The sequence below is a fragment of the Canis lupus genome, chromosome 34 (assembly GCF_048164855.1).
Source record: "Canis lupus baileyi chromosome 34, mCanLup2.hap1, whole genome shotgun sequence".
NCBI lineage: Eukaryota > Metazoa > Chordata > Mammalia > Carnivora > Canidae > Canis > Canis lupus.
The window spans coordinates 12258704-12286378 of NC_132871.1; the positions used below are offsets into that span (position 1 = coordinate 12258704).

General features: G+C 41.5%; 1 protein-coding gene and 1 non-coding gene across 5 annotated transcripts in view; one reads left to right on the forward strand and one right to left on the reverse strand.

The window, feature by feature from the left end:
• WIPF1 (WAS/WASL interacting protein family member 1) overlaps positions 1-19686 on the forward strand; it is a 122984-nt gene extending 103298 nt beyond the window's left edge. For all 4 annotated transcript variants that reach the window (XM_072811003.1, XM_072811005.1, XM_072811006.1 and 1 more), the window contains exons 4-8: positions 2749-2916; positions 5729-6505; positions 11303-11515; positions 12270-12383; positions 16656-19686. In XM_072811003.1, coding sequence (XP_072667104.1) covers positions 2749-2916; positions 5729-6505; positions 11303-11515; positions 12270-12383; positions 16656-16711 — 1328 coding nt within the window. In that variant the 3' untranslated portion in view covers positions 16712-19686. The remainder of the gene's footprint in view (positions 1-2748; positions 2917-5728; positions 6506-11302; positions 11516-12269; positions 12384-16655) is intronic.
• Positions 19687-25074: 5388 nt separating this feature from the next.
• LOC140624634 (U6 spliceosomal RNA) lies at positions 25075-25181 on the reverse strand. Its single transcript, XR_012024092.1, has one exon. It is a non-coding gene; the product is annotated as a U6 spliceosomal RNA (small nuclear RNA).
• Positions 25182-27675: the final 2494 nt, after the last annotated feature.

A 27675-nucleotide genomic window follows, 5' to 3' on the forward strand; every position in this document is an offset into this window, starting at 1 on the left:
CATTCAACTGTGAAACAACATTGTGGTTCCTTCCACAGTTTGGCCATTGTGGGCATAAAAGCAGACTTTTTTCAAATAAGAATGCTGTGATGAATTTATATGCTGAAACATGTTAAAATCTTCAAGAAATTAATTTTTTACAAAACGCATAAATTTACCAAAATCCACTCATGCAGCTTTAATGAGCAAGGAAAAAGTTGAAAACTTTATCAAGCTACTTCCTCTCTGAAAAAGCTTTAGAGCCAGACGATTGTATTCTTTCAGATTTTAAGAACGTGCCAATTCAAATGCTATACAGATCATTCCCAAAGATAGGAAGAGATGGAATGCTATCTGATAGATGTAATGAGACTCGCGTGATCCTGACCTCAAACTCGACCAAGGCAGCACAAGCACAAAAAGCAAGCTCTATACCAGTGTCCCAGGGGACATGTGGCGATGTGTGGAGGCATTTCTAACTGTCACAACTTGGCCACAGAGGGGTTCCTACTGACATCTAGTGGGTAGAGGCCACTACATTCTACAGAGAACAAGACAGCTCCCCACGCACAAAAAATTATCTGACCTAAAGTATCAGTAGTTCCAGGGTTAAAGGTGTGCCCGTTAAAATCAAACTATGGTTGCCTTTAGAAATATGAATAATTTATATTGTATAGAAGTTCAGTCATCAAAGTAATTACTTACAAAACTAGAAATACAATAAGATATACAACTATGAGACAAGAGGAAGCAAAACCTTTATTATCTGCATACCATATGTCTAGTAGAAAACCCAAGATAATAAATTTTTTATAAATTTTAATTTAGAAATTATAGCAGAACCAGGACGCCTGGGTGGCTCAGCAGTTGAGCACCTGCCTTCAGCTCAGGGTGTGATCCTGGGGTCCTGGGATCAAATCCCACATCAGGCTCCCTGCATGGAGCCTGCTTCTCCCTCTGCCTGTGTCTCTGCCTCTCTCTGTGTGTCTCTCATGAATAAATAAATAAAATATTTAAAAAAAAATTATAGCAGAATGGTTTATTAGATGTCAAATGAAATTTACTGATGCCAATGATAACCAGTTACAAAAGGGGAAAAACACCCCTTTCACAATTTTAACAAACAAAAATCTATCAAAGTAACCTTAACAAAAAAGAGCATGTGACCCATGTCACGGAAATTCTAAAACTTGACTGAATGAACCAGAAAAACTGTGAGAATATGCCATGTTTCCGTATAGTCTAAGTATCATAAAAGTGTCCATTTCTCCCCTGTTGATTTGTAGATTTCGTGCACTGCTTATCAAAGACTTTAGAAGACTTTTCAGGGGTAAAACTTTTTTTTTTTTTTAAGGTTTTATTTAATTATTTGACAGAGCATAAGCAGGGGGAGCAGGAGGGAGAGGGAGAAGCAGGCTCCTCGCTGAGCAAGGAGCTGGACCCGAGCCCAAGGCAGACACTTAACTGACTGAGCCACCTGGGTGCCCCTCCAGGGGTAGAACTTTAAACAGTGTTTAACCTTATAAAAACAGACGTGCATACATCATAAATTATATGAGACACTTTTCTAAAGAGAGTTATAATCATGGCTCTCATATAGATATAAAATGAATATATGTCAAATATTTTATTTGAGTCATTAATTACTGAGGGAAGCAGTATAATGTTACCAGTGAAAAGGAGAAAAGTACTACACATATCAGAGCTAAAGTTAATTTACAGGTAGGTACAAAACCCATCTGTAATCAATTGCATCCCACTGAACACTACTAATTTACATTTCTGTGGACAATTATTATCAGTTTTCTACAACTTACATAGTTGTAAAATAACTCAAAGACAAGGGAAATAACCCAAAAGGCTAGACAGGATACTTAGTAATCTTTTTCTTTTTTCTTTCTCTCTCTCTCTTTTTTTTTTTGTCGTTGTTTATTTGTTCATCTCAGAATCTTCCACAGTTTTGGGGAAATAAATGCAAAATAAAACAGTATCTTTGTACCATCTTCAAGTACAGGGAGTCTTTTTAAATGTTTAAGCTTACCGTTGGCCTTTATATTAAAAAATTGAAATCAAAACATAAGGCCATTGAATAAGTAGATGATCAAAAGAACTACAGTATATTCATGTTCTAAAACACAATGTGGTCCCTTAAACTCATGTTTTCAAAAAATATTTGATGACCTGGAAAATGCTAACAATAAAGTGGTACATGAAAAGAATAGGCTTAAAACTGTTTAGTGAATTTGATCTTAATTTTGAGAAAAAATATATAAAATGAAAAAGTACTAGCAGGAAAAAAGTATGCCAAAATAGTGCATATTTCCAAGTAATAAAATGATGGAATGTTTTCTTTTCTTCCCCTTATTTTTACCATTTCCTTTCTTCTCACCTTTTACTGCATCTCCCCCTCCCTTGGGACTTACTTTCTTTGAAGATTCTTTTATTTGCCAGATCTTAGATATTAACTCGGACGCAGCTAGCCAAGTAGGGAGCGTGGGGGCAAGGCATCATCTATTACTGATTCTCCTGCCTGTGACTGCCCTGGAGTGAAAAAAAAGAAAAAAGAAAAAGAAAAAAAGCTTTTCTGACTGGGGGTAGGGTGAATTGTTAAAATCCTGCATTTTAATGAAATCCCAGTAGTCCCCCATAAACCCAGTCTGAGCCAGCTCCCTGTTTGACTGTCATTGTTTATTGTTTACTTGGGCTAGGGCTGGACTCTGGTGATGTTTTCATACATGGTGAAGAGATTGTGTTTCCTTCCTTCTGCAGAACCTAAAGGAGCCGGTGCTGGTGGTGGCGGTGGCTTCGGTGGAGGTGGCGGTGGTGGCGGTGGTGGAGGCGGTGGCGGTGGTTTTGGAGGAGGTGGACCACCTGGCTTGGGAGGACTGTTCCAGGCTGGGATGCCGAAGCTGAGATCCACAGCCAACAGGGACAGTGGTAAGGAGAGTTTCTTTCTCTTAGTAACAAGATGAGGCGCACAGTTCAGTGGTTTGGAGGCTTGGCGTCTCCTCTAAGGCACTGTGCCCTTTCACACATTTTAGATTGCTTGAAATGTTAACACCGTTTTTATAAGAAAGAATCTATTTAGCATCTTTTTCTTTTTTAATTAAAATCAGACTGAGCTGTTAAATATTTGCCCGATCTCCCTGGGGTAACTTGTACTTTTTTGTACTGTTCTAAAGGGTGAGCTAGAGTGGGAAGAAAAAGGAGCAAATGGAACTTGCCACCCCTGGAAAGTCTGCCTGATGACCTGGCAAATTCGCTTTTCTTTGTGAGGTAGCCTAACCCCGCTGTCTACTATAGTAAATACTTGTGAACCACTTTTCCAACACACTATGGAGCATGTTTTACGGAATATAATGACATATCTCACTAAGTCTAAAAAGGTGTTTTGCATGACAGACATCTGGCATTTGAGGGCCAGTGATTCTAAATATTCTCTGCAGGAACACATGGAAATGAGTCCTATGGGATTGTCTCCAAACCTAACGGCAGAGAGAAAAATTGAACTTGGTCATGCCTAAATAAAAACCCTACAAAGTGCATGAGGCTCAATAAGATTTACCATAAAACTTTCAGTATTAATGTTTGTTGTGTTAGAAAAATTTTATTTCTAATTCTGTGATCGTTTAATATGCCTGCTGGGATAGTATGAAATGCTCACAGTCACATGAAGGTGAAACCACTGAATCCTCAGGGTTGGATGGTCAAATGTAAAAAGATAAACTCCATAAAATGAGAGATTCTATCTTGCCAAACCTGCATTTACATTTAAATTTACTTATTTAAAACCCACCAGAAGGATGGTGGCATTAGTCAATGCAGATGTTTAGTAGTTTGACAATAGGTGAAGAAATTAAGGCAAAGACAACTGGAAATAAAATCCTAAAATGAAGATGGAATTTAAGTTAGTGCACAAAATGGTATACAGATGTATACGTCACCCTAGTGTACCATCCGCATCATGAACACCGTCCGTGTGACGTGCACATGGCTGATAACTGCAGCTTCGATCTGAACTTGGGAGATATAATTTATCATAAGTTGGTGGACATAGAAATATACCACACAGTCAAGGGAAATACAGCTTTTTTTCTAATACTAAAGTTGAAATTAAAAATTCTCTCTAGAGTTCATGTTACTCCGCTACATAAATCCATCCAGATGTCTCTCATTGTGCCTTGGATGAACTCTAAAGTCGTCTGATTTACAAGGCTCCTTATGACCTGTTTGCTAGGTTCTCCATGCTCACTGTGCCCCAGGCACACAGGCCTTAGCTTTTCAACTTGAAGCTCATTCCCACCCCAGGACCTTTGCCCCTGCTGGCCCTCTGCCTAAAGCACCTTCTTTCCGTCTTTCTGTGGCTGGCCTCAGCTCAAACGTCACATCTTCAGAAAAGCCATCCCCAGCCAACCACCCTATCTGTCCTGGTCTCCCCCATTTCATCAACATTTTTGTTTCTTTTTAGTACTTCTAACTATCTGAAAATATTTCTATGTTTGCCAGTTTATTATTTATCTCCCCCATGAGAATGTAAACCACAAGAGAGCAGGATCTTTTCTATATAGTTTACCCTTCTGTTTTTAGCATCTAGAATGATGGCTGGTATACGGCAGGTACTCAATAAATACTTGGTACATTAATTAGCTTATGGTTGAAGTGGTAGGAGTTTTCAGGCTAACCAATTTTTTGAGAATTACCTTGGGTTCTAAGAGATTCTGGGGTGGTTGTTGGAATTTTTCCATAACTTTGGTTCCTTTTGTTGAACCAGAGTAGTTTAATATTAATTATGTAATAGAGTCGTTCTGTCCTGCCAACGTTGAAGTGAAAATTGACTCAGTAAGGAAAAACAGTCGCATAGTTCCTTGCTTCTTGCAGATTAAGACCAACCACTGGTGTCCAGTCTTTCTTTTTTTTTTTTTTTTTTTTTTTTTTTTTTTTTTAAGATTTTTTATTTATTTATTCATAGAGATGCAGAGAGAGAGAGAGAGAGAGGCAGAGACACAGGCAGAGGGAGAAGCAGGCTCCATGCAGAGAGCCTGACGTGGGACTCGATCCCGGGTCTCCAGGATCACGCCCTGGGCTGCAGGCGGCGCTAAACCGCTGCGCCACCGGGGCTGCCCGGTGTCCAGTCTTTCAATTGAACTCTGACAGTTGCCTTTTCCTTTGTTGGTTTTTTTCTTATTTCAGTTATGATTCTCCCATTAAAGAAAAATTTTCCACTTTTCTCCTGGGAATTTTTTTCAGAGGGACTAGGGAAGCCGTCCCATATGGAGATTCATGTTGGGATAACTAATTTTTCACCAAACATGGCTAAATCATTTTTCAGACTGGAGAGGTACAGGCACAGGAGGACAGGGATGGTGAGAGGGAGAAAGAAAACCCCTAGCAGAAACCCCATGAACCAACACTATCCTGCTCTTCTCCTCTCGTGATGGATAGGGATTTCTCCAGAACCCTTCCCAGCTTCGCCTGGTGCTTGTCCACATGGACTGCCAGGAGGGCGCTCTCAAATCCTTTTGCAAGCTGACAGGTAGTGGGACCTGGAACTAGCAGGTACACAGGGATCCGTGATCTATTTTTTGGCCTCCAGGAAGGACCACCCAGAACCCGATTGACAGAAGTAATAGTTACCTATACTTTATGGCATCTAGGAGAGGACTGGCAGTGGCTGAGAATACACTCTCGTTCTCTGATTTCCTGAGGGGCTCCTCATTTTCTAACTGGACTTTTCCCCCCTGTTCTTCAGATTCAGGAGGAGGCCGACCCCCAATGTTGCCACCAGGAGGAAGATCCACATCTGCCAAGCCGTTCCCACCGGCAGGTGGCCCGGGCCGGTTTCCAGTGCCTTCTCCAGGCCACAGAAGTGGTCCCCCAGAGCCTCAGAGGAACCGGATGCCTCCCCCGAGGCCCGACGTGGGCTCAAAGCCTGAGAGCATCCCCCCACCAGTACCCAATACGCCCAGACCCGTTCAGTCAAGTCTGCACAACCGGGGGGCCCTACCAGTGCCCGGGGCCCCCAGGCAGCCCAGCCCTGGGCCAACCCCCCCGCCCTTCCCTGGAAGCCGAGGTGCAGCTTTTGCAGGAGGCTCCCCCCGCCAGACATCCTCAAGCTCCTCATCATCCTTCTCCAGCAGGCCTCCCCTGCCCCCCACGCCCAGCAGGGCCTTGGATGACAAGCCTCCCCCTCCACCGCCCCCGGTGGGCAACAGGCCCTCCATCCACAGGGAAGGGGTCCCACTCCCACCCCCTCAGAACAGCAAGCCCCCAGTGCCTTCTACCCCCAGGCCTTCCTCCTCCTCCTCCTCACAGGCCCCACCCCCGCCACCTCCACCCAGCAGGCCCGGCCCTCCTCCCCTGCCTCCGGGTTCCAGTGGTTCCGATGAAACCCCAAGACTCCCACAGAGGAATCTGTCCCTCACTTCGTCTACACCGCCTTTGCCTTCGCCGGGGCGATCAGGCCCTCTTCCGCCCCCACCCACTGAGAGACCCCCTCCTCCGGTGAGGGACCCACCCGGCAGATCAGGTAAGGCACCACCCGGGCTGAGTGGCTAACTTTTTTTTTTTTTTTTTTTTTAACGATTTAATCATTCATGAGAGACACAGAGACACAGGCTCTCTGCGGGGAGCCCGGTGCGGGACTCGATCCCGGGACCCCCAGCCAAAGGCAGATGCTCAACCGCTGAGCCCTGGGTGCCCCTGCGCGGCCCTCCTACAGCCCAGCCTTCCCCATGTCCCTCGGCATCTAGGAGCCAAGGGTGTCCAACAGCAGCTCTGCTCCTTTCAGTGACACCCAGTGTCTGACTCACCCTGACGTCCTGGGCGCCTCTGGGGAATGTGGGACCTAGTATTTCTGTCTGCGTTTTAGAGATGAGGAGACTGGGTAACCTATAAAGTCCTCACCGGCTAGTTACGAAGAGGCTAGAACTTTCACCTCCCGTTCTCACATGTGCTCACCACCACTCTATGGCCCTGCCCTCCCTAAAGAGGATTGCAGCTTTCCTACTTGGGGAGCTAGCTAGATTCCCATCTCCAGCAAGAGCGATCCATGATCAAAGAGCGATTCGGGGCAGCCCCTGTGGCGCAGCGGTTTAGTGCCGCCTGCGGCCTGGGGTGTGATCCTGGAGACCCGGGATCGAGTCCCACGTTGGGGTCCCTGCATGGAGCCTGCTTCTCCCTCTGCCTGTGTCTCTGCCTCTCTCTCTCTCTCTGTCTCTATGAATAAATAAAATCTTAAGGGAAAAAAAAAAAAAAACAGAGCGATCCATGATCGCAACAAGGGCAGCGATTTAGGAGCTAATGAACTCTTCCTGTGCTGCTGTCTTCAGCTGTCAAGCCTAGAGGCCACTTCCCTGCCCACTAAAAACAAGTATGAGAGCCCGTTTTGTTGTTAACATCTCTGGCACATAGATGCCTTGGAGAATCAGATAAAGGTAGAGGCCTTTTGTTCATAAAAATGCTCCTAAGCATAAACTCTTTCAGGGATCGCAGGCCCTTGCTGAAGCTCATCTGTGCTCCTGCCTCGGGTGGAGAAAGCTGGATCTCAGGGAGGAACTTTGAGACTAAATGAAATGAAGTGAGGGTTCCCTAGAGCTTACACTCTGTCCTAATTATAATAGGTGCTTTTTATTTCACAGTGGTTATTGATGGGTTCAGTAGAACCATCTACGTTTTTAATTTAACCTTATTATATATACAAGATGCCTGGAAATGGGGCATTTTTTCCTTTAGGAGAAGTTAAGCTTTTGCTCTGTGACCTCAAGCACCTAATAAACACTACTCTTTTTTTTTTTTTTCCTAAGATTTTATTTACTTGAGAGAGAGAGTGAGAGTAAGCACACAAGCGGGGGGAGGGGCAGAGGGAGGAACAGGCTCCCCACAGAGCAGGGAGCCCGATAGGTAGATGCTTAACCAACTGAGCCACCCAGGCGCCCCTAAACACCACTCTTTAAACCAATAGTCCTTGAAGGTGACCATGGGCTGAAATCACCCATAGAATTTTAAAAACTGTGATCACTGGGTCCCTGCCCCAGGGTCTCTGGTTTCATTGGTCTGGGTTAAGATTGGGCATCAGGATATCTGGAGGCAGGCTCCCCGGTGATTATAAGGTGCTGCAAGGTTTGAGAAGCGTTACTTCAAACCACTGTGCCACAGAGAGTAGGGTACAAACATAAGAAGCTACTACTAGTCCCTTCAATGCAATCCCTACCCACCGTGACATCTCATTAAGCATTCTCCAAAGAACAAACAAGAACAGATAGATGAATAAAATGCAGGGTTTTCTTCTAATTCAACAGCTATGGTTTTCCCCTAGACTGAGGAGCTTGTTTGCATGGCTTTCCCACATGGACAAATCAACAGATTAAATCTTCCTCCAAAATAGGATAGGCTGTGACATATATAATATTTATTATTTCTTTTAGTTACATAAGTCATGTCTGTTTATTATGGAAAATACACAAAAGTATAAAGAAAACATAAATGATCTATATTCCTGTCACCACCCAGAAATAATCATAACATTTTTTATTATCCTTTTAGTCTTTTTTAAAATATATGTTTTGAGGGGTGGGTGCCTGGCTGGCTCAGTCAGTAGAGCATGCAATTCCTGATCTTGTAGTCATGGGTTCAAGCCCCACATTGGGCATAGAGTTCACTTAAAAAAAAAAAAAAAAACTCAAGACGTGTGTGTGTGTATGTATATATATACATATATAAACATTTATGTCTTATATAGGTTTACAAAATCAGTATCGCACTATACATACCATTGGTTATTTGCTTTTTATTTAACAATATCAGCATCATCTGATATAATTATAAACTATTCTTGTACAACCTGACTTCTAATGGCTGCATATTAGATCCTACAAATATACCGTTATTTAATCATTCAAACCATCTCTAGATTTTTGCTGATGCAGATAATGCAGGGAATACATTCTTGTAGCTAAATATTTCTGCACATTTTTATATATTTCCTTTGGATTAGTTCCTCAAAATGGAATATCTTGGTCAGTAAGTATGCAGCTAGTAAGCCATAAATTTCATAGCTACTTCCAAATTGACCTCTAGAAAATTCCTACCAACTTACATTCCCACAAGGATCCTATGAGAGGTGATCAAGGGCCATCTCTAGTGTGCGAGGTGGCTTGGCTTCATTGTAGGGGCATGAGCTTCAGATTTTGACATATTTGGAGTCTTGAAAAAACCTAATTGAGGTTTTTAACTTTACAGTACCAGAGGCCTCCCCTGTGTCCCTACACCCCTCAAGGTTGCTGTAAGAATTAAACAAGGCAAATCTGTATAGTGGTTATCTTAATTCCTAGCATGTAGTGGCATTCAATAAATGATGGCTTATTAGTATTATTATAAGACATTGAAGGGCAGCCCAGGTGGCTCAGCGGTTTAGCGCCGCTTTCAGCCCAGGGCGTGATCCTGGAGACCCAGGATCGAGTCCCGCATCGGGCTCCCTGCATGGAGCCTCCTTCTCCCTCTGCCTGTGTCTCTGCCTCTCTCTCTCTCTTTCTCTGTGTCTCTCATGAATAAATGGTCTTAAAAAAAAAAAACATTGAAATATGGGGTGCCTGGGTGGCTCAGTCGGGTTAAGCGTGACTTTTGGTTTCAAGCTTGTGAGATCAAGGCCTACATTAGTCTCTGTGCTCAGCCCAGAGTCTGCTTAAGAATCTCCCCCTCTCCTTCTCCCCCTCCCCCAGCCTAGCCCCTGCTCGCACTCGTATTCTCTCTCTTAAAAAAAAAATGTAATCTGTTTTCTATTATGCTTGCCTAGGTTTGGAGCAAGAGAACTGTAAGGTTGGAGTTAGGAACATGAACATTTATTTTAAAAGAAAGAGATAGATCAAGTTGATCAGGTTATAGAATACCATGCCCCATAATATTGTTTGCATTCAGTGACAGTTATGTGGTAGTACCAGTGGAGTTACCCTACAGCATGTGAGACACTCCCCTCCCCACCCCCCCCAATAAATCAACTCCTCCTGACTGGGACTCCAGCCATGGCAAACAGATGGGGCAATAAACCCTACCAGCAGAAGCACTGAAGACTCCTTGAGAGACGCATCAGGGCTGGCCATGCCTCTCGCCTCCACCGGGGGTTGGGGGTAGGATTTCCAGGCAGGGATTTCCGCAAATGGGTGGCTTGTTCATTTAAAGTCTTTTATCTGGATTCTGAATCTGCAGTTAATAAACGATATTTATATTTATAAACCATAAGATGTGATAGTTACATAAAATGGCAGCATCTTGCAAGCAAAGCCACATTGCTGAAGGGCAGGAATAATTACAAGGCCATTTTGATTTGCCTGGGAATGCTAAAGTTTGTTTTGTTTTGTTTTTTTTAATTTGCTCATAATCCAAATAGCCTCTGAATTTGGAAGATGAGTCAAGCAAAATAGATTTTTGGGGTTTGTGTGTGTGTGTGTGTGTGTCATCAAAAAAGTATTTTTTAGGAACTTAAAAATTTCTGGTTATACCATACCACTGCATTTTTTAAAAAATTGGCTTCAAATACTTATGTAGTGCTTTTTATTAGCTTTTTGGCTACTTATTCTTGGCAGGAGTGCTGTGAGACGACTATCTGGTGCTCTCCTGTATATAGAAAATTAAGTTCCATGTGGTAACCAGTTTGCTCAGTCTGGATTTTGCACCAGCATGCACAACCATGCACATTGACTAGCTGTTTGTTGCTCTCTGCTAATTTGTCTGCCCAAAGAAGAATAACCAGAAGAAACTCCTGCCAATCTCAGGATGGTTGATAATTGGGTTTCCAGGTGCCACTGCTGCCTAGGAACAGATCATATGCATCACAGAAGCATGCCTGTGGAATTAGCAATACTACTGTGCATTTAAAGGACCTAGTCCCTCTGAAGACCTAAAATAACCTCATAACTGTCGTCTTTTTTCAATTCTTTTTTTAATGGCATTTATTTCACAAGTATCATGTCATATTAATTAGTTCAGTAGCTATTTAAAAGGATTATAAAATGTTTTTTAAAGTATATAGTTGCCCATGTAAACAGATTATCAACTGTATCATCTCTCATCTCAGTACTAACTCAAATCCAAAACAGCCAGTTGGCTATCAGTATGCACTCTTTGCACATATACATGGGTACATCTGTGCAGTTCTGTGTTCATATGCACCTGTTCATTGCTTGGCTAAATCTCCTAGAAAGTCTCCACTATTTCTCCATAAGCTCTAGTAAATAGGGCATGCATCCAGTAGGTGCTCAAACTGCACATCGACAGTGATGTAGGATGTAAGGTATTGCGCTGAATGTTGTCCTTTTTGTTGTTGTTCCAGGCCCTCTCCCACCACCCCCTCCAATAAACAGAAATGGCAGCACATCTCGGGCCCTGCCTGCCACCCCCCAGTTGCCGTCCAGGAGTGGAGTAGATAGTCCCAGGAGTGGACCCCGGCCTCCTCTTCCTCCCGACAGGCCTGGCACTGGGGCACCTCCCCCTCCTCCACCATCAACATCAATTAGAAATGGCTTCCAAGACTCTTCAGGTGAAGGTGAGGCGGGGTCCCTATTCTGCCCAAAGAAGGGCACCTAATAACGTGCTATTCTGGGGGGAGGGACCTTGGAAACATTTACAGGCTACAGGGCAACAACCAAATGGTAAATGTGTGTGTGTGTGTTGTGTGTCTGCATTAACATTTCTTTTTCCTGTGATCCTCATTGTTAGCACACTGCTCTGCTCTAAGTACTTCAAATGAATAGTAGTAATCCTCCTTCCTCTACTTCTCAAAAAGGCTGATCATTTTTCTCTCTCATTTTTGGAGTCTCATTTTGGTTAAAATTTTAGAAGATCTTCATTTGCTAGAAGATTCTAGAACTCTTAAAAAAAAAACCACTTTTTGTAATTTATCCTCTTATTACCTGCCTTTCTCAGCAGTTTACTGGGGCAAGAGGCCCAGTGATCTGCAAGTATTAAGCAGCTTTCCTCTGCCTTTGTTATGAGAAGGTCTCAGTTATTTCTGGGCCCACTGGCAGGAAAAAAGTGATCTTGAACTTTAGCCCCCAGCTCCTGAGAGGAACTGGCTGGTCCTAATCACTCATTTGAGTCACTTGGATCTGTCTGTGCTTTGATTTGCAGACCAGTGTATGTCATTGATGGGCTAATCAGCGACATTTGTATCATTTTTGAGTTCTCTCTAAACTTCTAGGCATAAACTAATAGTGATCTCTGCAATTCTCTCTGGTCTTTCATTATGTAAGTCTTATAGCAGGTTGCTACTGACGATACTGTTTGTTTCTCTCCCTCAGATGAGTGGGAAAGCAGATTCTACTTCCATCCGATTTCTGATTTGCCACCTCCAGAGCCATATGTACCAATGGCCAGAACTTATCCCAGTAAACTGGCAAGAAGTGAAACCCGGAGTGAGTATTTCTGCAAGGGATTTTAGTAGCTTCATACTTGAATGGCCTGGGTTATATACAACTGAGGATTATATAGGAAATCCAGGCCTTTTGCCTGGAGCAGGACAGGGAACCTCATGTGGAGCCATCAAAATTCTGGTAAACTCCCCATCCACAAGTGATGGAGACAATGGAGGTATCCAGAATGCATATAAGAAACGATTATTTAAATGTGTCATTACAAGCTCAAAATAACTTTGGTTTGCTAATAGGTTAAATTTTGTTGTTTTGCTTGTTTGGACAACCTTCCCTCTTTCGGGTTTTCCTAAGATAGAACAAATAGTGACATCTTCTATTCCTACTAGTTTTGTTACTGATCATAACAAAAACTTATGGTAACTGCTTTGGTATTTTAAATATGTTATGATTAGGGGCATGTGGCTGGATCAGTCAGTGGAGCATGCAACTCTAGTTCCAGGGTTGTGAGTTCAAGCCCCACATAGAGTATAGAGAGCACTTAAAAAAAATCGTAAAAAAATAATGAAAAAGTAATAAAATAAATATGATTATAGCTTTTAGAGATTATGGGTATATTATGGGTATCTCTCGATACATAATCTCAATAAAAAAATCACCACATAACATTTATTATGAGCAGTTTCTCTGCTCATTTTTATCTATATGATTCTGATTGATTTATCATTATAATTATAGAGTATAGTCTTTTGGTGGTGGGGTTTACATAACTTTGCTTAGTAAAACACTTTCCCGTTTTATCACATGGTTTTTTATTTTATAGAATTCCATCAAATTGGCATAGAATAATTTAGCTTACCATTATTGGACATTTAGATTGTTTTTGGGTTTTGCTAAAATATATGATGCAACCACAGAGAAGTGAATCATTTTTCCTCTATTGAAATAAAAATGTGAACAAGAAGAGGAAATAGAGAAACTGATATTTTACAATAAATGGTTAGAACAAAGAATCAGCACAGAATGTACACAGATCACTGAGGCGGGTCAGACTTACAACAGCTTTATTTACCTTTTTAAAGATTTTTTATTCATTTATTCATGAGACACAGAGAGAGACTGAGAGAGAGTCAGAGACATATGCAGAGGGAGAAGCAGGCTCCATGCTGGGAGCCTGATGTTGGACTTGATCCCGGGTCTCCAGGATCACGCCCTGGGCTGAAGGCGGCGCTAATCTGCTGAGCCACCTGGGCGTCCCATTACAACAGCTTTAGATTTAGAACCAAACTCCCAAACCAGAAATGAGTGGAGACAAAGTGTTTGAGCCTTTCAGATAACTGCCACAGCACCCCTAGCCTGTCCTCACTCCTTAGGCAAAGCTCTTACACATACTCAGAGCCTACTGACTCTTTAACACACGGTTCTTAAATAATTTTTGGTTGGATGTTTCCCAACCGGAGAGCAGGTTCATAGCTGCTTAAGTTAACATTGGTTAGAAGCAAAATCAGGGGGATCCCTGGGTGGTTCAGCGGTTTGGCGCCTGCCTTTGGCCCAGGGCGCCATCCTGGAGTCCCGGGATCGAGTCCCGCGTCGGGCTCCCGACATGGAGCCTGCTTCTCCCTCCTCCTGTGTCTCTGCCTCTCTCTCTCTCTCTCTCTATCATAATAAATAAATCTTTAAAAAAAAAAAAAATCAGTGGCTTCAGCGAGATGTGTTAGGTGGCAGTCTCGGGTCAAAGGAAGAGACAGGGACACAGAGTTGTACTTTGTGTCACAGGACAGTACTGTTGGATTGTGAAGAACACGTCAAACTGTGCTCTGTGCCACTGCTGAAGAATTTGAAAAATTAGGTGTTTGAAGAAAATTTCCACGAACAAATGCCAGAAGTAAATAGAATATTGCTGCTTGAAAGGAAAAGTGTAATTACTAGAAAAACTCATTTATTTATGTGGAATACTCCATTCCTAGATGGTGCCTAATAAAAAAAGGTATAAATAGGCCAGCCTGGGTGGCTCAGTGGTTTAGCGCTGCCTTCAGCCCAGGGCGTGATCCTGGAGACCTGGGATCGAGTCCCATGTCAGGCTCCCTGCATGGAGCGTGCTTCTCCTTCTGCCTCTCTCTGTCTCTGATTCTCATGAATAAATAAATAAAATCTTTAAAAGAAAAGATATAAATATAATAAAATTATACAAGAGTGGAAAAGAAGTCTTCACGTGGGACAGATACCTTTGAGCTCTGTGTGTGTGTAGCATGAAGAGGGGCTTCTTTCTGATAAGAGCAGAGCCTGTATCTCTTCCTTTTGGAGCACTACCAAACCAATTCGCTTTAAGGAGTTATTCATATTGACTAAGTATTTTTCCTGGTTTCCTGTAAGCATCCTTAATCTAATAGAAGTTCTCTTTGTATATTTAAGTCAGTAACAGAACCATCCCCCCTCCGCTAGATTTTTAATTTCATAGCTGAACACATTCCTTTCCCCGTCCTGCTGTCTCTAAGACTATATGTGACTTGAGGACTGGAACTGCCTTGCTCACTACTGCATCTTCCTCAAGTGCACCAAACCGGAAATATAATAGGCATTTTAAAATATTTCTGAAATTGATGAATTAATGCCCACTGCCCCCAAAAAATGTTTTTGTAGATTTGCTTTAAATATTTCTAGTATTCTGTGTGTTTAATGGATCATCTCTCTGACAAAACTAACGTGCTATCGAGCAGTTTTGGCTCTGTGCCTGTAGCTGCCTTGGCCTCTAGATGGGGCACCGCCTGGAGGGCCCCCAGGCAGCCCTGAACAGTGCCATCTAACTGCAGCTCTGTACAGGCCAGGCCGCATTGTACGAACCACTTACAGTATGTCAGCTGATGGTCAGGGCTCTACAACACATGACTGCTTTACATCCAGATGAGTCTTTTCCTCAGGAATGGGCCCAAGACAAGACATGGTTGAGATGGCAAGAGGAAGAGGCAAGGTAAACAGGCTGCCAGTGTCTTCCTCTGACTCAGAGTTGGTTCTATCTCGGAAGTCCCTGTCGAGATGCCTACTAAAGAATCTGTCAGTGACCACTCACCTCGGAGTCCCCCCAGAGCAGACCTACTCAACAGACATGGGCCCCCCCACTAGATCTGCTCACAGCATCTGAGCACCTGGCTTCATGCCTAAAACCTGTTAGGTCCTCGGAAAAACGTACATGGATTTACAAAACGGTGAATGGATTATAAACCTGGTACTCTTATCCATGAATATGCATAGTTTTTCAAAGAACACAGTCAATGGTGAAGAGGCAAACCGTGAAATGGGATAAAATATTTGTAAATTATGTATCTAATAAAAAAAAATCAGGATATATAAAGAATTCCTGTGATTCAACAACAAAAACCCAATTTTTAAAATGGTTTTAATACTGGGATGCCTGGGTGGCTCAGCAGTTGAGCGACTGCCTTCAGCTCAGGGCGTGATCCCAGGGTCTGGGATCGAGTCCCGCATCAAGCTTCTTGCGGGGATCCTGCTTCTCCCTCTGTATGTGTCTCTGCCTCCATCTCTGTGTCTCTCATGAATAAATAAGATCTTTTTTTAAAAAAATGAGTTGAATACTTGCATAGGCATTTCTCTGAGGAAGATATCCACATTGCCAAAAAAGCACATGAAAAGATGCTCGATATCACCAATCATTAGGGAAATGCAAATAAAGCTACAGTGAAATACAACTTCACACCTATTAGGATGGTTACTATAAAAAAAAAACATTTTAGAAATTAGAGAATACCTAAGTGTCCAACAAAAGGGAACTGATTAGATAAATATAGTAAACCTATATAATAGAATGTGATGTGTCACTTAGAATTATATGTATAAACAGTAACGGCTCTGAAAAATGTCCATACCAACTATACATGATCTTATTTGACAAAGGAAAAAGGGAGCTGTTTATATACAGAAAATAAATGGAAAGTATTTATATAACGTTATGGTTATCCCTGGGTAGGACAGGCATTGGTTAGTTTTCATTTTGTTTTAGCTCATCCATATTTTCTAAATCTCTAATAAACACGTACTATGTGATAAGAAGAAAAGTAATTTTTAAAAATGTTCTTAACTTTGCAAGTACTTGGTAGCCAGCATTGGGTCATCCCTCTCTCGTAATGTTCACACAGATGTTTGCTTGCTTCCCCTCACCTCTTCTCGACCATGGGTGCCAGTTACATACAGCCTTGGTCGTAGAGGGTGAGGTGTGGGTACTTCTGCAACCACCCTTTAGTTTGTACAGGGAGATCATAGCTTCCTAACTAAAATTTCTACTTTGTCTGTTCTTCCATCAAGGTGGATCCAACCGGAGAGAAAGGGGTGCCCCACCACTTCCTCCCACCTCAAGGTGATCTTTGCCTGCTCTTCTCCACCGGAGTCCAAGAGCTCCATCTGTTGTTGCTGTCCGAGGGCTGCAAGCGCCCCTCCCCTTGTCTTCCCTGGCTCCCTTCATACTGGCAGCAAGGAAGAAGGGAGGGTGATATGGGAATATGGGGGGGGGGGGGGGGGGTAGGAATGCAGTAAAGAAATGCACCTAGCTTTTTATATTTTGTATATTCTCAAAGTTATTGCTTGCTTCAGCTACAGCCCGCCAAGTGTTGGCTGCTTAGGGGTCAGTGGGCTTTTGTGGCAAGGTAGCGGAGATGAGTTGTGTCCTAGCTTTCAACCAACCAATTCAAACATTCACTGCTTATTTGCTACAGACTATAATATTAAAGTCCCTGAGATCTATTTGCTTCCATGCTTTTTTTGCATGCTTGGCTTTCTGTCTGCTTCCATGAACCACAGACCATCTAAGCAAGTTGCTGCATCAGGGCTCACATAAAATTTTTCAATTATAGGCTGTCCAATCTTGGCAGTCTGATAAGCTCAAGTTAGACCTGTCCAACAGAAGTACAATGTTAGCCACATACACAGTTTTTAAATTTCTAGTAGCTACATTAAAAAAAGGAAAACAGGTGAAGTTAATTTTAATATATTTAACCCTAATGCCCAAATTATTATTATTTCAACCTGCAATCTGTATGACAGTTATTAATGAGATATGTCACATTATGTTTTGGTACTGTCTTCATAATCCAGTGTGTGTTCTACATTGAAAGCACACCTCCATTCAGACTAGTCACATCTCAGGTGCTCGACCATCACATGTGGCTGGTGGCTGTCGTATTGGACAGCACAGGTCTAGGAGATGGAGTCTAGTGCAAAAACCTAGTTTCAAAAACAAAAAAGGCAAGATGAACTTTAGCAATTCAAAAAGTAAAGTTAGGGCCTAACACCTTATTCAGCAGACAGCTTGACCTTAGATTTTGCTCCCTTATTTCCCATCTTTCCTAAATGTGTGTATACAAGCATTGCTTCACAATACCAAGGTCAGAAATTGATCTAACAGGGTTTACAGTCACGTGGAACAAAGCCATTAGAAACAAGGTGAAAGCCAGCCACGGTTTAGGGGCTCAGAGCCAACTGCCCTGAGCTCACCTGCCCTTTGGACCCTTACCTTGCACTTCATTCCTCTGCCGCCCAGCATCCACCTCCAGATGGGTAGGCTCGGAGGCTCTGTAGCTATGGTGAGGGAAAGTCAGGAAAAGGTAGCCAGTTGGAAATGTGGAAGAAGAAAGTAGGTTCAAGTTGATGGGCAAAACTCTAAAAGTCTAAATCTGATGTTTATGGAGGTTGAGAGAGATTGCTACTATAAATGAAGAGAATTTGTCTTGACTCTGTTGGGGGAATCATTTGCCTTGGATCTATGCAAACAAAGCTCCGTGAAAGGACCACAGGGATGAGCCAGGCTTGCCCTTTTTTTGTATGATTTTGTTTACAAAACTTACTGGGACTTTTAAATCCAGCTATAGATTTGGAAAAGAAAATATTTCCATTTAGATGTTTTATATGGTTGATTATGTTTGAAATTACCATTACTTATTTTTTAAAAGCGCACGGTCACATATGTGTATGTATACCTAAACTTTGTATCATGGTTTCAGTGTATTGTTCATGTATTACTGGGAAGTGCTAACAAGAAATCAATCCAAAGAAAAATTTGAAAGAAGCATTCCTATTTATAGAATAAATGTTTCATTTATATAAAAGCAAAAGAACTTAGAGTTCTAATAAATGGGATATCTAATAAATTATGAAGTTGCCCATTTGAATATATTGTATTTTTATAACTTTCCTTGCCAAAGTCCTGGGCTTAGCATATTAGAGAACTTTGTTTTGACCCCCCTTCTCTACCATCCATCAGTCTTTCATATATAGTCATTTGGGACCCTTTACCCAAAAAGAATAAAAAAATACAAAGTTGTAACAAACTTGGCAAAGTATTTTCAAAAGGAATTTTTCAGGTAGTAGCAGCATCATTTTATTTTGGATTCTTTGATCATATATCAACAGTTGATACAAATCCCTATGAAAAAGCCTAGTGATGCACTTCAGAAAATACGAAATCTGGCCTTACTAGCAAATATGGCAGAAAATGTCTGATCCAAACAATTCTGGATCTAAATTTTATTAGGGATAATAAGAATGGCCAATTTCCTTGTATATCCCAACTTTGTAGGTACCGTCCTAAAGTCTGAGTCACAACTCAAAGTTGCAATTCATCCAGGATAGAGAAGTTTAAGAATGTATTTAAATAAATGTTTCATTAGTACACCTATACCCTTTCTTTGAAAGTTGACAACCTAATTGGACCCAAAACTGAATAATCTCTATGCTAAAATCTTGAACTATGGCAAATCACAAAAATGAATATTTTCTTCCCTGAAATCAGGGCTTACATTTGGGTTTTTTTTCCCATAATATTTCCAGATAAATGTATTCAAGATGCAATACAGTATTTTAACATTCACATATCATTTTATATTGAAATGTATTACAGTATTAAAATTCAGTGTTCAGTATTTATTTCACTATGCATTTTATTTAGTAGAAGCTGAAAGAAACTTTTAATCCAATGGTGCCTTACTTTGTGATTTGAAGAAATCAACTTTTTATGTCTAAGTAGCAGATTATTTGCAGATCTGTAAAAACTGGTAGGCCTTTATAGTTTAACGTGTAATACCAATTTTGTTATTTTAGTAGCAGAAATGGGATGATTGTTAAAGTGCCCCAAATTTTTTGGTATGAAATTAATTTTTCCCTGTTTGTAGTCAGGGACAGTAAAGGAAAGCAAATGTTTTTCATACCACTGCACTATGTAAACATGCACATTTTGGAATCTGTGTCACCAGGACAGTTTAAATGGTGGGGTAGCGTCTACCCTAGACATCTGTGTCTTTGTCAGTTAGCCAGACAATAAATAAAAGCAGAATAAGAGTGTCAACTGGTGGTTTTTATTTAAGTATTGTCTATGTAAATACAAATGAAAAGGCAAGTGTCTGTTTTGTACTCTGGTAAAGAAATACAAGCTTAGAGGAAAGAAAAAGAGGGGGGTGGTGGCAGCGGTCTATAGTGTGTGCTCCTCACATCCACTTCCTGATTCCTTGTTTGTTGTTCCTGAGAAACCTGCATCTTACTCAGTCTGCTGTCTCCTTGAGGCAGATGCTTCTACACTACGGTAAAGATGAATGATGGAACCAATGAGCAATAAACCTACAAGGACTAGCACTAACACTGAGAAATACAGGAAAGGCCAATGGGAATTTAGGAGGCCTGATAATTTTTTAAATTATCTGCTGTGCGTGCACGTGTGTGTACATACCTTAATATCGCATAATGGCTAAAAGATTAGGAAGACCTGCCTCCATCTCTTACTTGCAGGTTGTGAACTTCTCTGAGCTTCAACTTCCTTATCTCCAGGGTAGGTAACTACCTCACAGCATTAATGAGTGCATGAAATGAGATAATCCAACAAATGGCCAGCAGACACGTGAAAACAGACACATCGCTCAGCATCAGGGAAATACAAATCAAAACCACAATGAGATACCACCTCACACCAGTCAGAATGGCCAAGATTAACAAGTCAGGAAATGACAGGTGTTGGCAAGGATGCGGAGAAAGGGAAAGCCTGTTATACTGTTGGTGGGAATGCAAGCTGGTGCAGCCACTGTGGAAAACAGGATGGAGGCTCCTCAAAAAGTTGAAAATAGAGCTGCCCTACATATATAGATGTATATTGGAATACTACTCAGCCATCAGAAAAATGAAATCTTACCATTTGCAATGATGTGAGTGGAACTAGAGGGTATTATGCTAAGTGAAATAAGTCAATCAGAGAAAGATCATTATCATCCAAGCTCATATGGAATTTAAGAAGACAAAAGATCACAGGGGAAGGGAGGGGAAAATAAGATGAAATCAGAGAGGGAGACAAATCATAAGAGACTCACTACACTACAGGAAACAAACTAAGGGTTGCTGGAGGGGAGGGAATCGAGAGGATGGGGTAACTGGGTGAAGGGCATTAAGGAGGACATTTGATGTAATAAGCACTGGGTGTTATACACAACTGATGAATCACTAAACTACATCTGAAACTAAGATGTATGCTAATTAATTGAATTTAAATAAAATGCCAAAAAAACAAATATTTTTAAGTGTGCAGGAAAACTAGGGGGGGGTAGTATTTAGAAAAAGTTTTGATGGCCAATAAATAATACATTTTTGTCTTTTGATTAATTTGTAAAATAAACTCAAGGACTCCCCCAGTTCCCTGATGTTCCAACTATAATTGATTGCTTCTTGGATGCTTAATTTAGAGTGGCCCTTTCTCTGCTGTCTTCCCCACAGCCTCACTTCTCTGCACTCTGAGCCCTTGGTACTCCGAGTCTATCCCTGCAGCTGCAGTTAGCTGCCGGTTTCCCCCACTACCCGAAAGTAAAGCACGCGAATGAAAATGTTCCTAAGCTGAAATGGCATAAATCAAAGACGCAATTACCATTAAGTTACATGGAAAAATTTTTAAGCATTCTCAGACCCCCGAAAATAACCTCTCTCAGGTTTTCTCATGCCTTAGGACACATCTTGCTAATGGATGCACAAAATAAATTAAGAAAGGCACAGATGCTCTCAGACACCGTTCAGAAAAAAACTACAGTGGCTTGATGCTAAGATGCGGAGTGTGGTTTCAGGGGAAGGGACTTGGCGGGGCCGTTCTCACTGTTTTGGGGTGTGCACTGCTTCTATAAGCAGTTGCTGCAAAACAAACACCGAACACTATTTTTACTTTTTGCCTTTTTTCCTAAAAGCAAAAATCATCTTCAGGTTTCTTTCAGTTAGCAAAAACAGGTACTAATGTAGGTCTTTCGTAAAAGTGAAGTGGCCTAATGCAAACTTTTGAAAATCAGGGGATGCCTGTACATGTTTCTCTTACTGGTAAATATTTGGAAATGTCTCATCTATCAACATTCTAGCACAAATTCCTTAGCCTTAAAATTCTGCTTCTGGTATTACAGAGGCACATTTACAGGAAACTAATGAAGCTCAGGCTTTGGGACTCCATTTGCAAGGATTGCTTCTAATAAGCACTCATTTTTACATCAAAATTTTTATTTATGATTTTATGCCAATTTCCTTAATATAGCACCAAAATTATCTAAAGCTTCAGGGCCCATAGAACCTGTCCTTGTATTATTGCCCTTCCAGTTTCTGATACGGAAATCAACCAAAGTGGGTATCTGAAAAACTTTCTTCAGCCGTCAGGTTTCCACAGTGTGACAGGAAAGTCCCAGACCAATATAAGAGAGCAAAAGTGCTCCCAGAGTGGCCTACAGATATTTCTGAAATGATCCAGTCATTGCATTGCCTACATTGCATTAGAGTAAGTTAAAGGCCCCACAACGTGACCCACCCAAATAACACATTTGCCCTGTGGGGGGCCTGAGATGCAAGTCCAGATGTTATTAGACATCAAACTCAAATTTAGCTTAAATCTTGACCGGGAAGATGCCTGCCAGGGCACCTGGCATATCCATCAACATAAATGTGTTTTAGTCACGAGGGACAACCGCCCTTTTCCTGTTTTCTGTTTCCAAACAATTTAGGAAGTTAAAGGTCACCTATCAAAATGCAACCCTATTTTGGACGCCTGGGTGCCTCAGTGAGGGTCTGCCTTCAGCTCAGGTCCTGATCCCAGGGTTCTGGGATCAAGTCCCGCATCCGGCTCCCCACAGGAAGCCTGCTTCTCCCTCTGCCTGTGTCCCTGCCTTTCTCTGTGTGTCTCATGAATAAATAACATCTTAAAAAAAAAAAAAAAAAAACTATTTAAGATAGGTAAAAAAAAAAAGCAAAAAGCAGCAGCAGACAACTGCAAAAAGCAGCAGCAGACAACTGGGAAATCCTAATGCTTTACGGAGCTATTGTATTCCTACAGCTCAATTTTTACATTTATTCATTGAAATAATCAGCAAACACTAATTTAGTAACTACAATTTATTAGGCATTGGAAATACGAAGATACATATTATACAATAGGAAGTGCTAGTCCTAGAACCAAGGGTCTGGATTCTAGATCTAACAAGAACTTCAGCCAGTAGGCACAACCCTGCTCTCCCACTGGTTCTAGAATGCTCCCCAGCACCAACACAAGCTGGTTGGCTGTGTGCCTGAATGGGAATTCTCCCTTGGTTCTTCTGCTCAGGCTTACTCTTAGAGCAAAGGCATAAATGGGTCCCAAGTGGGACCACCAAAGAAAAATAGAAAAACATATCTAATATAGTAGTGTCAACACAAGACCCATTACCTAATTTATATATCTAGATTATAACATAAATATCTTCATTTTTCATGTAACTATGACCAATTCTTGGTCAATCCGTACTAAAAATTGTGCTAAGCTCTTTGCAAATATGATTGTATATGTTATTGTTGATCTTTGTGACTTTACATGTGGAGAAATCAAGGCCTGAATAGGTTAGAAATTTGCCTCAAATGAATCCGGAATTCAGACTTGAGACTGAGTAAATAAATTTGAATAGAAAGTCATTGTATTGTTAACTTTCCATTTGCCTAGTTTAAAAAATACTAACATTTCAGAAAAACAAGGACATTTTATTTATTTATTTATTCATTCATTCATTCATGAAAAACGGAGAGAGAGGCAGAGACATAGGCAGAGGGAGAAGCAGGTTCCATGCAAGGAGCCTGATGTGAGACTCGATCCAGGACCCCGGGATCATGCCCTGAGTCGAAGGCAGAAAGAAGCTCAACCACTGAGCCACCCAGGCGTCCCAAAACAAGGACATTTTGACAAGCAAAAACAAGGGGAGACCTAATCTTAGAATTAAAGATAGTAGATTCGATGGAATAAACAGAACTTCATGGAACACTTAACACACTGCCTTTATTTACCTCATTGAGCTATGGACTGGCTCTAGTCCCAGACCCAGGATTTACCAGCTGGGGCACATTGCCTCCTGTAAGTGATCTAACTTCCTTCAGGTCTTTGGTTCTTTACAGCTGGAGGTCTGTAACTACCTCCAGCTGGTGGTCATAACCACTATTTTTACGTTTTTAAAAGGATGTACATGTTCTTTTCAGCTCATCAGACACTTGCTACCTTTTCAGAGGATCTCAGTGGAACCACTAAAATTCAGACATCATTTCACTAAGCACAGATTTCTGAAAGTCCCAAACTGCAGTGCGATAATTCATTTGCTTTCCAGTGTATCTCCCTTCCATCCTACTGTTGATTATTTGTGGAGCATTTCTTCCATCCATATTATAAACTTTTGGTATTGATTTTTTTACTCTCCTTAATGTTGGAAAAATGATGGGGTTCTTTTAAATTCCAAATCATAGGGCAGTCTGGGTCGCTCGGTGGTTTGGCACTAACTTCAGCCCAGGCTGTGATCCTGGAGACCCAGGATGGAGTCCCACGTCGGGCTCCCTGCATGGAGCCTGCTTCTCCCTCTGCCTGTGTCTCTGCCTCTCTCTCTCTGAGTCTCTCACGAATAAATAAATAAAATCTTTAAAAATAAATAAATAAAATAAATTCCAAATCATAGAATTTGCTTTCCCTCAATGGCCAGAGGTAAACTTCCTGTCCTCAGTCACACAACCCAGCACCCATTCGTAGGGGAAATAGAGCAAAATGAGCATCGTGTTTAAAAAAGGTGAAATAAGTAGCTCTGGAATTTTAAAGCATTTCCATAGATAGTCCCTCAAGTTCAGCCCACGGCAGCCCCACGACAGAGAGACTGATCTGTGTTGCAAATGTGGGGCTGAGACCCTGAGGGAGGAAGTGACCCCAAGGTCTGACCACTGGTGGGTGAAGGAGGCCAAGACTAACCCCCTAAACTATTTCAGTCACACTCTGCGAACTGCATTTTGACCTTTCTAGTCTTCATTCATCTGAGAGTATTATTGAACACCTCAGTAATGAGAAGGCATGGGTGGGTGGGGGAGTCCAGCTGAAGATGCAAAGATCCCTACCACCTAATTCCCATGTTTCAGGGAGCTCACAGACCTTTGGGCAAGTATACAAAGAACTTTAGAAGCAGGTGGGATCCATGTCCTACTTGAAAGCCTGAAGCAATGTATCACAAGGACCCAAAGAAGGTACAACTCCCGTGACTTGGTTGGGCCTTACTGCGCCACACTCATGTGTGTTTTCTACATCTTCTGAGTTAGGTTTGCAGCGTTTCTCAACATGAAAGCTACGGATCACTTAAGCACTTAAGGGGTGCTTGTTAAATACAGATTCCTGGGCACCACCTCAGACCTACCCACATAAAACTATCTGGATTTTTAAAAACCCAGGAGTTTTTTTTTTAACATGAAATACTTGACGAATGTGCGTGTCATCCTTGCACAGGGATCGTGCCAATCTTCTCTGTATCACTCAAGTTTCAGGACGTGTACTGCTGAACCAAGCATGAGAATTTGTATTTTAAATAAGCTTCAAGGTCATTCTGATGCACATTCCAGATTCAGAATCTCTGTTCTAATGTCTTACTCCTGCCCTTGGGCTTTTGAAAGAATCAAGTCATATATGTATATCACTTATATATATAAAGTAAAATGAAGATTAAATCATAAGATGGCATCCCCTTTTTGTACACTGAATACTCCACTTATACTACCCCATGCACATGGATGCACTGGACTATTTATCTCTAAAATACTTTCCTTAAAAATTTAGGAAGATAGCTTGTCTATTACAAAACTCTGTGATACATCTCCCTCCCAAGAGCTGCCTCATCCTCTCAGCCAAAGAAAAACTGTAACAACAGCACTACATAGTCCTGACAAGTGAGCATCAGCACACTTTACTGAACATATGTTCGAAAAAAACATTTTTTAAAAAATAAATAAACATATGTTCGACTATGTTTTCTTGAATTAAGTATGCTTGCAATGTGTGTCATCTTTCCATACAGTTTTCTGGTGAATTCCAGTTACTAATTTTGATCGAGAGTGCTATCAAAAGATGATAGCACAAGTAGTGCCATCAAGATATACAAAAGAACATCGTGTTGGATGCCAATTTTTTTTTAAGTAGCTCAAGGTGACTTTAGGGAAGTGGTTGTAATACAGCAAAAAGATTAGCAAGGATTCAGGGTGATGGAAATCTTTTGACATTACAAAAGGTATCATACACAACTCTTCTATCAGGGAGGATAAACTAACAATTATGACGGGTAATGGGAAGACACTATGGCTTGTGACCTCTGGAGATTTAAAGAGAAGATTAAAAGACACTTAAGAGGAACCCCTGGACTCACGAACTTGACCAAAACAGGGTGTTCACTTAAACTCCCCTGGAGCACACACCCCTGACGTGAAGGGGGATGCCTACCCTGATGCTGGCCCAGGCTTGTACCCTCCAACATGCCAGTGTTTCACTGTAGCCAATGGAAATAGCTACCACATGCTAGAACAGTGGTTTCAAACCTCAGAGAATCACCTGGAGGACTTACTGAGACATGGTCCTATGCCCCACCGCTATGGATTCTGATTCAGCAAGCCTAAGGTAGGGCCTGAGAATCTGCATTTCTAACAGGCTTCTAGGTGATGCTTTACTGTACTTGTTCTCAGACCACACATTTTAATGGGCCCTGATCACCATCTGTAATAATGGAACACTTATCTCTGCATTAAACTAATATGTATATATAGCATCAAACTAAATACTGCATCCATTACTTGCATCATGGCTTAGGAAACTTAACTAGGTAGAAAACCAGTCAGCATGGCACCGTCATACCTGAAACATAATTAGGTCTTACAACTTCCCAATGGGGAAGTCTTTCTTTGACTATTAATCATGTCCATTAATCTTTTGTGGTTACTGCCATTGTTGCTTTGCCCACAATACTGTAGAGGGTGGGGGTGGAATCCAAATGTTAATAAGTGTTAATTATGGAGTTTTAAAAATCAAATCAAAACAGCAAAAATCATGAAAAAAATAATTCATGAAAGCTGACAAGCCTTCACCCTTAATCATCATCTCAAGGTTAAATAATGATCAGAATTCTTTCAGTCAAAGTACTTATGTTGCATCTTGATGTTTAACTATCATATAAATATAACTGTGCTATTAGGCTCTATTTTTCATTGCAGATGAAATTGATGCATCTTTGTGTGGTGCAGTCTGACATAGTAAAATTGTTACTCTCTAGGTAGGATATTCATAAAAATGTAATTATCGTAATCAGAACGGTCTTTAAGCTCATGAGAGGGGATTGCCAGATTTGTGATTGGCAGTTTTCAATCACCTCACCTATAATAAATAAAGAAACTTCTTAAAGCAGCCATGGGAATCACTAATATCTTACAGAGGGAAGCTATTCTGATCCGATAACAAAGGGTGTTGGGAGATGGTGATGGGAACTCAAGTTGACCTCCTCTGTCTGGCTTTGGGCAGAACTGGATGGAACTCTTAACAGATTTCACTTGGTTTACTCACCAATAGCTGTAATTAACATTTGCTGGGAGAGTGCTTCGAGGAGAAAGAGATCACAGGAAGACTACGGTGACTGATTTATCAATCGCTTCTCGGCTTTTTGGCTGAGATCAAGTGCATTTATCATTTTCCCTCTGGAGTTCATAACTTGCTGCACGTAGCCCAGGAGTGGCTATGCACCCAGCATGCCACCAGGGGGAAATATAGCAAAGCCATCAGGGGACTTGGCCTTCCTTTAGATGGGAGTTTCCAGTGTTCTTAACATCCCTGGTCCTGGTTTAGGCGGCACACTTCATAAAGGCAGAGATACCACAAATGAGCTCAGCTTGGTGGGCTAGAGAAATAAAAACCAACAAAGTCAAGTCAACAAGCTGTTAATCTGAAGATGAAAATAACCTATTCAAATAGGACAGCAACTTTGTTTTGATCCCCACGGTCTCTATCAGAATTACTCAGTGGGGGCAA